We start from the raw sequence: 13,736 nt of genomic DNA, 5'->3' as shown, positions 1-13,736 counted from the left end.
ACTATAAATATGAAAAATAGATCCTTTGAGAGTAGAATTATCTTTATAATACCAAAGAACAAAGTGGTAAAACAAAGGGAATCCTACTTATTTTTGATCTGGAGGAGAAAAACATTTTTTCATGAAAATTTCATGAAATTGGAGAAAGAAAATATGGCCAATCTCAGTTGTAAATCCACCAAAATATTACTTATATATATTAATTCCACAAATTATGTTCTAATATGCCTTAACTATTTAGCTATCTATTTATCTATGTAGCTTCACAGCAAAGGCACTTAACTATGAAGATTGTTAATGAAAAGTTTACTACAAAGTAAAGCTTCTTTATTGAAGATAAATCAGACAAACAGGAGAGTATGCTTTACAAGTACAATTAAAAGAATAGAAAAAAAGTAAGGAAAATGTAATATAAAATCTAATTGTTAACAGTTTGTTTCAATTTAATGGTAAAAAGAATTCCAAAAATAAAAGGGAAAGTTCAGTTTATCACTAATAGAAAATGAAAGTACTTCTACCTGAAGAATAGACAAACCTGAAAAACTACAAAATGGTGAAAATTTTTAATAAAAATGTGGCAAAAATATACAATTAAATGCAATGCATAAACACTAACAAATTGGGACACACTATTAATTAACAACAAGAAAATGGGATATTGGTAAACAGATTAAAAGTACTACTGAAAAGACCACTGTGATGACTTATGAAGCTCTAAAACTTATCTTGTCTGTACCCTAGAAAACAACTAACCTGATTGTCTCTCTTCTCAGCTAAGATAAAAGCAATGTCAAGGAGCATTTTATTCCAAAGCCGATAATCATATCTGGCCATAACTGCCTTGTAACTGTCCATGCACATAGTCTTTGAAGCAGAGGATTAAATGTTCCTGCCCATTTTATCTAGTCCCCAAGACTCGTCCTGCAAAGTGAATAAAAATGATTATCTTTAAATCTATCCCTCATACACATACCATAAAAGAAAAAAAGGGGGGGGGAGAACCATAAAGAGATCAAAGATGAAAAGAAAATAATCCTTGAAAAGATGAAATTATTATCCAGCCTGAAATTAAAATTCTCAGCAAGATTCCCACTTTGCTGAAGGGCAAGACTGGTGTCTCACTTTTTAGGAAACTGAACTTTGGAAGACACGATCATTAATGTACACAGAGAAATTACATAGTATTATGAAGTAAATTTGAGAATAACTTGAAAAATAGGTTAGCTTTTGAAAAATAAGGATAAACATAACATTGATCTCCTATTTTTCTTGGTACAATGCATCTGAGCAACAGCTAAATAAATGGGAGTTGCTGTACACAGACAGAAGAATGATAGATGAAAAGTAAATAGAAAATATAAAGAAAAGAAAAAAGTACCTATAAAGGGCAGAAAATAATGAAAGTCATGGGATTAGAAAAAATACATATTATCAGGTAACTTTTAAGTAATAAGTAGTATATTTATAGTACCTTGTCAAAAAAGCTATAACTTGGTACAAAGTCTCTTAAAACACACAATAAAATGTGCTTGATGTTTGTTCTATACAGGAAGTTTTCTCAACAATAAACTGTGATTTTATCTTTATAAAGAAGATAAAATTAAGATCTTCCTCTTTACCTAATAAATAGGAAAGGGACACTCTCAAAAGAATAACTGTGTGCCATGTTTGTTCCATATAGAATTACAACTAAGGGAATAAGGGACACTAATGATATAGATTAATCACATTGAATAGGGAAGGAAAATAATTGAAAAAAAATGGAAAAAATGCAGATGATGCTATATAAAACTATCACATTGGCTTTAGCCAACAAGTTAAACAAGAAAATGATAAAACTTTAAATCTAGGATTTGTAATGCACACTGCCCAGAGTAACAGCATTAGTTAGAAATCTGCTAAACTTGGGGGCTAGGCCATACAGTCTGTTTCAGTAAGGCCTGGAGGTGATTCTGGTGAATGCTAAAATTTAAGAATCAATGTATTTAATAACTTACATAAATGAGAAATTTAAATTCAAAATAAAATGCAATTAATTATATTAAATCTCATTTTTTCATGGTAATGTGTATAAGTTGAATATAGTCAGTTATTGCTACTAAAAGGAATGTAATTTGGGAATATTTAAATATATGTTTATGCAAACACACAGTTTCTTTGTAAACATACACATATATATAAGAGAAAAAGAAGTCATTTAGTCATTTTAGGTAAACACAGTTACCTAATCGTTGAAAACTTCAGAACAGCTAAATTAACAAACTTATCTTGTTACGGGAAAATGAATATACTTGACTCAGAAGTTATATAGATAATTCTAAAACAGAAGCAAAAGGGAAAATGATAATCTATCAGTTCTTCAGGACTTAGTCTACCTACTTGAACCGATTTTACAAACACTACATTTAAGTGATTATACCACTAGGAATAGAAAGAATCCTAGCTGCGTCACAATTACCTATTACAATTAGATGGAACTGTTTAAAAAATATATATATAAACAAATATTTACACATTTATGTATAGTAACAATGAAACCATGTAATTAAGTAGGAAAAAACCTGTGAATTTGGAATTTCAACTATTTGGTTTTATCAAAGAATATGGCCCGCTGGACTCCTAGAGCTTATTTGGTTATAAAATAAAAATGCAAGAGAATAACTATGTATTCAGAAAGAGATTTGGTAACGTTCGTCAGAAAATTTCAATTTTCATTCTCAAGACTATCAAACCTCAGTTATCAAAATAAGCACAAGCTTTAGCCCAAAAGAGAATACAAACCATTCATGTGAATTTTGGAGAAAAGCTGTTTTCCAAGAGTAAAGTAATTATTTTAAATTAATATTTAATCTAAATAAAGCTCAACTAGAATGGAATATATTTAACAAAATTAAATGAAAAGGAAACAAACTGTTAGTTACTTACCAGCAAGAGTACTTGTATGCCTAAAAGCTCTGACCTGGGAGTCTGACAAACCAGTCAAAAGTGAGATTACTGTGTCCATCATATACTCATCATAAATTATGCTATATTGACACTGTCGAATCAGGACTCCAATAAATTCACAAAAGTTTGAACGGAATTTTTTCCACTGAGGTCCAGGCATGGTAAGGGGATAATCACCACTGTCCTAAAAGGGATAAAAAGAAAAAAGAACATATTAAATATGATATATGACATCCAGTTCGATTTCTTTTTCCTCCTACTGGAAAAAGAACGTTTTCTCTCAAAGTAGATGTGGACAGATATCAAGAAGTACATGATGGCTTTCTCTTTTTTGCTTGTTTTGATCCGCCCCAACTAAATAATTGTTAATGTGTTCAAAATTATTATTCACAACCAGTATTTAATTCATTATTCTAAGCCATTCATTCCAAATAATAGTTTAAGTTTTGTTGTACTTGGGAACTAGTTGAGGTAATTTAAAATAAAGAAGAAAACAAAAACAGAAAGAAGTTTAGCTAGAAAGGATTACTTGCTACTGAATTCAGATCAAACTAATCATGATATTTGGGACAGCACTTTTCAATTCTTTTGAGATAACTTAAAGTAAAGAAGAAAACAAAAACAGAAAGAAGTTTAACTAGAAAGGATTACTGGCTACTGAATTCAGATCAAACTAATCATGATATGTGTGACAGCAGTTTTCAATTATTTTAAATAAGACACCTTAAAGAGTTAAGCATTTCAAGAGTATAACCAACTTCCCACATCTGAAATTTCAACCCTGTTTCTTCCAATTCTACTATGAACTTTCATTTAACTCTATAGTTGATGCACTGAATTTATTAACTTTTCAAAGAAAAAACCTACCATGGGCTCTTGGTATCACCAGATTGTGTCATCTTATTTAAAATACAAAACTGACAGCTGAATCCAGCAGAGGTTTCCCACTCTAGCCTAAAACATTTTGGAAATGGAAATTCACAAGGCAAAGAGTGAGAATTTCTGTGAACTTCGTTATCTGACTATTCTCAATTTGTGGCTAATTTGTTTTTTCCAGGCCAAAATGCGGCTAGGAAAATTGGATACAAATGAGGTCTTGAGCTCTGCTGGTGTCCCACAAAAGAGTACTGAGATACTTACAACAGCAAAGAATCTGAAAGAATCTCAAGAGCCTGGAACAGAAAGAAGGGGAAAGCGTGGCACTTAGCTACATACCCCACAAAAAAAGTTAATTTGGTATCACATGATTGCTACTTGGAATACTATGTTCTATCAGTTTAGTTCACTTCAGTCGCTCAGTTGTTTCCAACTCTTTGCAATCCCACGGACTGCAGAACGCAAGGCCTCTCTGTCCATCACCAACTTCCGGAGTTTACTCAAACTCACGTTCATTGAGTTGGTAATGCCATCCAACCATCTCACCCTCTGTCATTCCCTTCTTCTCCCACCTTCAATCTTGCCCAACATCAGGGTCCTTTCAAATGAGTCAGTTCTAAGCATCAGGTGGCCAAAGTATTGGAGTTTCAGCTTCAGCATCAGTCCTTCCAGTGAACATCCAGGACTCATATCCTTTAGGATGGACTGGTTGGATCTCCTTGCAGTCCAAGGGACTCTCAAGAGTCTTCTCCAACACCACAGTTCAGAAGCATCAATTTTTAAGCGCTCAGTTTTCTTTATACTCCAACTCTCACTTCCATACATGACAACTGGAAAAACCATAGCCTTGACTAGACAGACCTTTGTTGACAAAGAAATGTCTCTGCTTTTTAATATGCTGTCTATGCTGGTCATAACTTTACTTCCAAGGAGTAAGCATTTTTGAATTTCATGGCTGCAGTCACCATCTGCAGTGATTTTGGAGCCCCCCCCCCCCCCAAAATAAAGTCTGCCACTGTTTCTCCATCTATTTGCCATGAAGGGATGGGACCAGAAGCCATGATCTTAGTTTTGTGAATGCTGAGCTTTAAGCCAACTTTTTCACTCTCCTCTTTCACTTTCATCAAGAGACTTTAATTCTTCTTCATTTTCTGCCATAAGGGTGGTGTCATCTGCATACCTGAGGTTAATTGACAGCAATCTTGATTCCAGCTTGTGCTTCTTCCATCCCAGCGTTTCTCATGATGTACACTGTGTTAACATTATGTTAAGTAATCAGGTTGACAATATACAGCCTTGATGTACTCCTTTTCCTATTTGGAAGCACTCTGTTGTTCTCTGTCTAGTTCTAACTGTTGCTTCCTGACCTGCTTACAGGTTTCTCAAGAGGCAGGTCAGGTGGTCTGGTATGCCCATCTCTTTCAGAATTTTCCACAGTTTATTGTGATCCACACAATCAAAGGCTTTGGCATAGTCAATAAAGCAGAAGTAGATGTTTTTCTGGAACTCTCTTGATTTTTTGATGATTCAGTGGATGTTGGCAATTTGATCCCTGGTTCCTCTACCTTTTCTAAAACCAGCTTGAACATCTGGAAGTTCACGGTTCACGTATTGTTGAAGCCTGGCTTGGAGAATTTTTAGCATTACTTTACTAGCGTGTGAGCTGAGTGCAATCGTTTAGTAGTCTGAGCATTCTTTGGCATGGCCTTTCTTTGGGATTGGAATGAAAGCTGACCCCTTCCATCCTGTGGCCACTGCTGAGTTTTCCAAATTTGCTGACATATTGAGTGCAGCACTTTCACAGCATTATCTTTTAGGATTTGAAATAGGTAAACTGGAATTCCATCACCTCCACTAGCTTTGTTTGTAGTGATGCTTCCTAAGGCCCACTTGACTTCACATTCCAGGGTGTCTGACTCTAGGTGAATGATCACACTATCGTGATTATCTGGGTCATGAAGATCTTTTTTGTACACTTTCTGTGTATTCTTGTCACCTCTTCTCAATATCTTCTGCTTCTGTTAGGTCCCTACCATTTCTTCCTTTATTGAGTCCATCTTTGCATGAAATGTTCCTTTGCTTTCTCTAATATTCTTGAAGAGATCTCTAGTCTTTCCCATTCTATTGTTCTCCTCTATTTCTTTGCACTGATCCTTGAGAAAGGCCTTCTTATCTCTCCTTGCTGTTCTTTGGAACTCTGCATTCAGATGGGTGTATCTTTCCTTTTCTCTTTTGCTTTGGCTGCTTCTTTTCACAGCTATTTTTAAGGCCTCCTCAGACAGCCATATATGCTCTATAAGCTCCATATAATCTCTCTTAATCTCTATAGGAGACCAAAAAGGAACTGAAGGGGCTGGCTCAATCTTCCCAGCTCTTTAGACTGGGGATGTGGAAACACAGATTGCAGAGGGTAGCAGGATGGAAAGGCAAGGTATTTCTCTGAAGGCTGCCTGGTGCTTCTATTTCATAAAAGCCTACCAGGGGAGAGTTTCTTTTGCTTTGTACCAACTGTGAAAGTCAACCACTTAGAGCTCATAACCTGACCTGGGCCCCAAGGAAACAGAAAGAAAATAATCTTTCTGTTCAGGTCCAACAGCAAGAAGAAAGGAAGCCCAAAAAATGAGCATTTAGGAAAATCTAAATAAAAAATAAGTATACTTCAAAGATTCAAATGTAGCAGAAAACAAACAACTCTAGAGAACTTATATATATATCTATATATTTGTATTATTTTGAAGTATACTTCATATATAACATTAGTTCCAGGTATAAAATATGATTCAATATCTGTACATATTTAAAAAAATCACCACAATAAGTGTAGTTAATATCTGTTACCATGAACAGTTACAAAACGTTTTGTTTTTCTTGTGGTAAGAACTATTAAGATCTATTCTCTAAGCAACTTTCCAGTATGCAATAATGTATTAATAACTATTGTCACCATGCTTTACATCCCCAGGACTTATTTCATTACTGGAAAATGTATATCTTTATACCCCCTTCACCCATTTTGTACATTGCTCCACACTAACATGTTCTCTGTATCTATGAGCCCAGCATTTTTCTGTGTTTTTCATGTATAAATGGGATCATATGGTATCTGTCCTTCTCTGACTTATTTCACTTAGTGTAATGACCTCAAGGACCACCCATGCTGTCACAAATTCCAAGATTTCCTTTTTAGAACTACTGAATACTATTTCTTGTATGTGTGTACATGCCACACTTCCTTTACCCATTCATCCATATTTGGCTACTGTAAATAATGCTGCAATTAACATTAGGTTGCATATATCCAAAATACTTTATTTCTTTAGGAACTCAACTGATGAACTGAAGGAAAGGATGGTCAATGACAGTAGTTACACTAGTAGCCTAGAAAATAATACCGTAGATGGGACTTGTGGAAAAAGTCTTTTAAAATGGACAAAGTTGGTTACTATGACCTCTTCAACCTTTGCCCTTTCCCTTTTCACTGGATTTTGTACTAATATTCAACAGCCATTTTGTAACGATGAGGGCACATGAGACGGGTGCTCAGGATTGTTGCACTGGGAAGACCCAGAGGGATGGGGAACACATGTAAATCCATGGCTGACCCATGTCAATGTATGGCAAAAACCACTACAATATTGTAAAGTAATGAGCCTCCAATGAATAAAAATAAATGGAAAAAAAAATATGAAAAAATTCATATTGAAAAAATAAAAAGAAAAAAATAAAGATTCCTAGGGAGAAAGATGGAAAAAGTATAGGTTTTGCTCTGTTAAGGTTTAATACTAACCACGCTTTGTCTACTTGTAGATTTATTTTGTGTGAGACAAACTCCTGTGAATTTGAGCCACTACTAATCAGATTTTCTGCTACAAATAAATTCATTTCTGTTACAGCAGAATTATGAGCAGTGGGGAAAGATAACTCAATAAATAATTTTGGTACAACTGGCTTTTCATTAAAAAAAACATTAGATATCGCTGTACCTTATACCAAATTAAATTCCCTATGAAATAAAAATACTCAACAAAAAGAGAAATAGAAGAAAATATGGGAGAATATTCTCAGAGTGGGTCTTTTTTCCAAAAATATTTAAAAAGTCAGAAATCATAAAGAATCAACAAATTTAAAAAAAGAAGAACTAAGAAATTCAATCAACATAAAAGTAACTTTTTGCATTAAAAAAACATAACACTAAAAGCAAAGTCGAAAGAGTAACAGGGTTTAGCCTCCACTTACAATATAAAATGCTACAAACAATGAAAATAACTTAATCAACATAAAAAATTTAGTTTTTCTTAATCCCACCTTGAGCTGAAGTAACTTGAACTTCAAAGAATAAGTTTTCCAAGAAAAGATGAGCCACACAAACTCTACCACCTGTAGCAGAACCCAGGAAGAAAAGGTTCCGTGATAAAAAGAGGTAAGAACAAATCAGGCAAAATGCTAACAAATGTCAAAGACCAAGTGTGCGCCAACTTGTCAGTGTGGAATGACAAAGAATTTACACTCACTCCAAATCTCTTTTTATCAGTTGACCACAGGTTTCAACCAGGTATTAAAAGCCTGAGACAGCAGAAAAGACAGAACCTATTTTGATGCAGGCCTACAGAGGATGATCCTCAATTGCTATGGGAAAGGTAAGACTTACAGCTCACTTCTCTAGACCTTTCTCCCTGAAAAGCCAGAAACCTTAATCTTGTGGGGGAGGGTCAGTAAATGGATTCACCATCACAGCACAGCAAAACCCACTATAGCTAGGAAAAGAGTAGAAAAAAGAATCCTATAGTACATATAAAGATGAGAAAAATAAGTTCTAAAGAACCTGTCCCAGATCACACAGCTACAAGTATCCTCTGGTTCTGGGTTTGTAAAATCCATGTATTCTCTATTCTACAATGGAGCTTCACCTGGTTTACTCCAGTAGCCTTGGAGGACAGAAAGGCTGTCAAGTGAATACTCTTCCAAAGGAGAAAAACTCTTTTTGCTGCCAAACGGAGAGACAAAAAACTAATGAAAATATCTATTTTGGAAGTTCTGGGAACACTGATGGGTATGGGTAGGTAAGGGTGCCAAGCTTCAGAGACAAAAGAGTCAACAATAAGAACTAATAAGATTGTGAAGTTCTAACTGGGATTAAAATAAGAATCTTAAAAGATAAGAGGTCCACTGCAAGGTTAAACTCATGCAGCTAGCAGAGGTGGAAGGCTAACTGCCTAATTCCTAAGAGTTTGGTATTTGGGAACTCAATGTGGTCACAAATTACAAACATTTTAAGAGACAAAACATTTTCTAAGAATAAACCCAAGAGATTTGATTTTTAACCCAGCTGATGGACAATGTTATAAAAAAGTTACCTATTTTTGGTAAAACATGGCTTTTGGTTACCTAATTTCAACAGACTTTGCCCAAGGATATGTACCACTATTGCTTAAATCAATGATTTGCAAACAACTGTTTGGAGAAACTATCCATCCACCCACTCACTTATCCATTCATTCCATTTATTAAGCAACAAATAAGCTCTGGCACTATACCAGGTCCTCAGGCATACGAAGATGAACAAAACAAGGATCTTCTTCTAAGAATTTCTACTGTATATATTTTTACAGCTTTATTAAGATATAATTGATATATGACACACACAGTGTGTGTGTTTAAGTTATACAACATGTTGATTTAATACACATATATTGTAAAGCTTATCACCACTGAATTAGTTAACACCTCCATCCCATTACTTTTTGTATGTGTGACAAAAGATTTAAGATCTTCTCTCTTAGCAAGTTTTAAGTATGCAACACATACTACTGCTGTACATTAAATCATTAGAACTTATTAATCTTGTAAGTAGAAATTTAAACTCTTTTATCAACTTCTCCCCATTTCTCCAATTCCCTAAAGAAACTAATTTCACTGATAAGATGAACACATTAAAAAAACTGTAAAAGAATTTATACAATAAAAGGAACTTGACAAGGGAATGTAGTACTTAGAAAGGAATGTCAATTCTCTGCAGAAGCAACTGGACAGAGAAAACAGGGTCAACACCTTTTCAAGGCAATAACAACAGCAAAGGCCTATAACAAAAGTACAACAATGGGAGTATAGAACTGTATTACATTTGGAATCTAAACCAGATTCTGTAACCAAGAAGAAAGATGGGGCTGGATCAAAGAAAGGTAAGGAAGACAAACTTAATTTGGAGAAAACAAGTGGTCACTGAATTAAAAAGCAGAAACATTACTTTGTCAACAAAGGTCCATCTAGTCAAGGCTATGGTTTTTCCAGTGGTCATGTATGGATGTGAGAGTTAGACTATAAAGAAAGCTGAGCGCCAAAGAACTGATGCTTTTGAACTATGGTGTTGGAGAAGACTCTTGACAGTCCCTTGGACTGCAAGGAGATCCAACCAGTCCATTCTAAAGGAAATCAGTCCTGAATATTTATTGGAAGGACTCATGCTGAGGCTGAAACTCCAATACTTTGGCCACCTGATGTGAAGAGCTGACTCATTTGAAAAGACCCTGATGCTGGGAAAGACTGAAGGCAGGAGGAGAAGGGGGTGTCAGAGGATGAGATGGCTGGATGGCATCACCGACTCAATGGATGTGAGTAAACTCCAGGAGTTGGTGATGGACAGGGAGGACTGGCGTGCTGCAGTCCATGGGGTCGCAAAGAGTCAGACACGACTGAGCAACTTAACTGAACTGAACTGAAGGATGTTCATCAACAGCTATGAGCTTTAAAAATGTATTTTTGGTTTCAGTGTGAAAAATAGAGGAAAAGGTGAAGGAAATGGAGCAAAGGTGACTCCACTGCAGTCAATCAAAAAACAAAAATGTGAGGGGAGAGGCCATTTAATATAGTAACAATATTGACAGACAAAATGGGAGGGATGTGATGAATATTCAAAAATTAAAGAAATAAAACCTACTGAAGTAAAGTGAGTAATGGACAAAAATGACTTTCTGTTTCTGGGTGGAACCTGTTTCCTTACAACAGGAAACAAAGAATTCTTTTACTCCCTGACTCCTGCAGAAGGCATAACACTTTTAAGAATGCCTAATGAGTATATCCCATAAGAAGAGACGAACACCCTTTAATTCATAAGTGGTTGATAGAGAATATTCTATTTTTAGACATCATACCACACTGGTATCTACAGTCAAAATAAATACAAAATTTCTGGAAAATGCTGTCAATGGATGCTAAAACCATTCAGAGGCAAGTTGACATAAGCAGAATGTTAATAAAGTGCCAAATAATTTGAGGCTTGAAAAGGGAAAAGTAGTTTCACAGAAAGATTCAACAGTTATTACCTTAAATTAAACAAGAGCTCAATCAGAATAATAAGTGGGCAACCTGACATTATGAGCTACCTACTATGACAAAATGTATATAGCATCACCTATGAAATTATCTTTCCAGAGAATGTAAATATAATTTAATGAAGTCACTAGACCTAACTTTCAGTTACAAAATAGAGGCTATATTTTAGGAGGCTATACTATAGGAATAAATTAAATGATACCATGGTGGGAAAACAAATAAAAATGTGAGGTATTTTTTTAGATGACAACTAAGTTGTCATCTAAAAGTTAATGTAATGCAAATAACAAAAAAAGTGGAGGAACTATTTCATATTTAAAAAGTCCTGAGAACATAACAATCAAGTGCAGTATTTAAATCAGTGGGCTTTACTTCACTGTTGTCTAACATTCTAGTTATGCTTCTATCAAGGGGCCATCTGCCCTTACTGCTTTCTTTACCCCCAGATAAATGCCTGGATGTTCCATCACCTCCTTCAAGTCTTTATTTAAGGTTACATACTTACAGAGTTTTTCTGACCATCCTATTTAAAATAATCCTTCTCTTCCTAATTTCTTTGGTCTTCTCTGACTTATTATTCTGCACAGCATTTATTATCATTTGTCATACTCTTTTGGCTAATATATAGCCATTCATTTGCTTTTTCCCCTGAATAAAATGAAAATTTCAAAGAAGACTGGGATTTTGGTTTATTCAGTGCTATATCTTTCATGCTTGGCATGGTTAATAGACAGTCAAATATTTCTTGGTAGAATGAATGAATTACCTCAAAAATGATACTGTCAAAATAGGCCTAAAATAATGGTAAATGTTATCTAAATGATCCCTATCAATATCTTCCTTAATCACAATCTTTGATAACTTTTGTTTCTTTAGGCATAGACAGAAATAAGGAAAATATATAAAGTCAAAGCAGCAATGGGACTACCAATACCGCTCCTTTTAAATATGTCCTGCCATCAGTTATTCAAGTGAAGTGCTACCAAACGTCTGGCCTCTACTCCTATCCATGCATCTTCACAAACATTTCATGAGGCATGGTAAATGATTAATGGGTTTTTAAGAAAAAACAATGCTTACAAACTTCAACACATTGATTACCTCTGATGAGAAAAGTAATATTAACAGTTCAGTTCTTAAGCTGAGGGTGGGAGATTTACATATCTTACACATTAAGTACATTCTTTGGTATGTATCAGGTGACATATAATTTCTTTAGGTGGATGCATTAGAAAGTATTTGAAACTATCCACATCAACATCTTTGAGTTCCTAAAATCACTAGAAGAAATCCCAAATTCTGGGGTATCATTATCTAAATTATCACAATGTCGCAGTCTGTGTTTAACATCTGTGAATTTATGTATCACAGTGACCAGTAGAGTTCTTCATCTTAATTTTCCCTCAGAATGTCAAAATGTATAAAAACTGTGTGTCATGGCAACAAAGAAAAGGATATACTCCTTATCTTTGGAAAGATCAGTAGAAAACATATTTACGAAACAAAACTAGAGTATTTCACATTTTATCATTAATATTTTATTATTAAATATGTCCTTTGAACTTTTGTTTTTAAATTATACTGTACATTAAAAAGAAACAAAAATAACTATAAAAATTTTTTACAGGAGAGATTTTGTGGCTGTCTGCCATGATGCACAAAAAGAGAAATTGCTCTTTACTATCAGACCTCTGCTAATTAAGCCGAAACTAACTCTTCCAATTTTGGCAAACCCTCAGACTTCTAAAGTGTCAGTAAATTCATATGCCCATAGATATATATGTACACTAATTAAGAAACAATATAAAAATACATTTGGAAAGAACAACTTTACAAGTCAATGCAACAAAAATGTTATTATAATCTTACTCCTCTCTGTATCTCTAGAATTTATCTAGGACACTGTCTCATGTGCTCAGGAAGGCAACAATGTTTTAGACATGACTTACTTGTTAGTACTAAATACAATCTCCTTAGTCTAATCTACAAGGCTATATTCACTCTTTCCAGCTTTGTATCTCACTATTTCCTCCTTTACAGGCTAAACACCATCTTCTCTATAAGCTCCTTCTAGGTTTTATGACTGAACTTCTATTTATCTTTGGAAATCTAATTTTAATGGTTAAATAATCATTATCTGAGGTATGAAGCATTCACATCTCAGATAATGACCTCATCCTTTGGGTTCTCAATGGTCTTATATTTTTTAACTATTGAAGTTGTCAGTGTATTACTGCTATTAGTTTACAAAGTTCTTTCATCATTTAGAACAGAAATTCACTGTCTAGAGCTATAACCTTGTTGATTCCTATAGTTCCTAACCAAAAGTTGGACATACATTAAGTGTTATTACTGAACAATTACAAAATTACATTAATACCACAGAAATGTTTGAAAGATCAAACAGTTCATTTAACATTTGGTAAAATAAAAAGTTACCCCTAAAATAAACGTGCATCATTTATGTCACACATCAATTACATCATGATTTTGTAGGTATATTTTAAAACCGAAGGATATAATGCTTGAAATTACCACAAAGGAATAACTTTAATATATAGCTGATTATGATAAATGCAGATAAG

The 13,736-nt window shown here is 34.3% G+C and overlaps 1 protein-coding gene across 5 annotated transcripts in view; it reads right to left on the bottom strand.

Moving 5' to 3' along the window:
* STAG1 (STAG1 cohesin complex component) overlaps positions 1-13,736 on the bottom strand; it is a 505,242-nt gene that overhangs the window by 183,041 nt on the left and 308,465 nt on the right. For all 5 annotated transcript variants that reach the window (XM_070466701.1, XM_070466702.1, XM_070466703.1 and 2 more), the window contains one exon: positions 2,926-3,130. In XM_070466701.1, coding sequence (XP_070322802.1) covers positions 2,926-3,130 — 205 coding nt within the window. The remainder of the gene's footprint in view (positions 1-2,925; positions 3,131-13,736) is intronic.

Source organism: Odocoileus virginianus, chromosome 4 (genome assembly GCF_023699985.2).
Source record: "Odocoileus virginianus isolate 20LAN1187 ecotype Illinois chromosome 4, Ovbor_1.2, whole genome shotgun sequence".
Taxonomy (NCBI): Eukaryota; Metazoa; Chordata; class Mammalia; order Artiodactyla; family Cervidae; genus Odocoileus; species Odocoileus virginianus.
The sequence above is the reverse complement of the archived record's forward strand: the minus strand, read 5'-3'. Positions and strand labels throughout refer to the sequence as shown.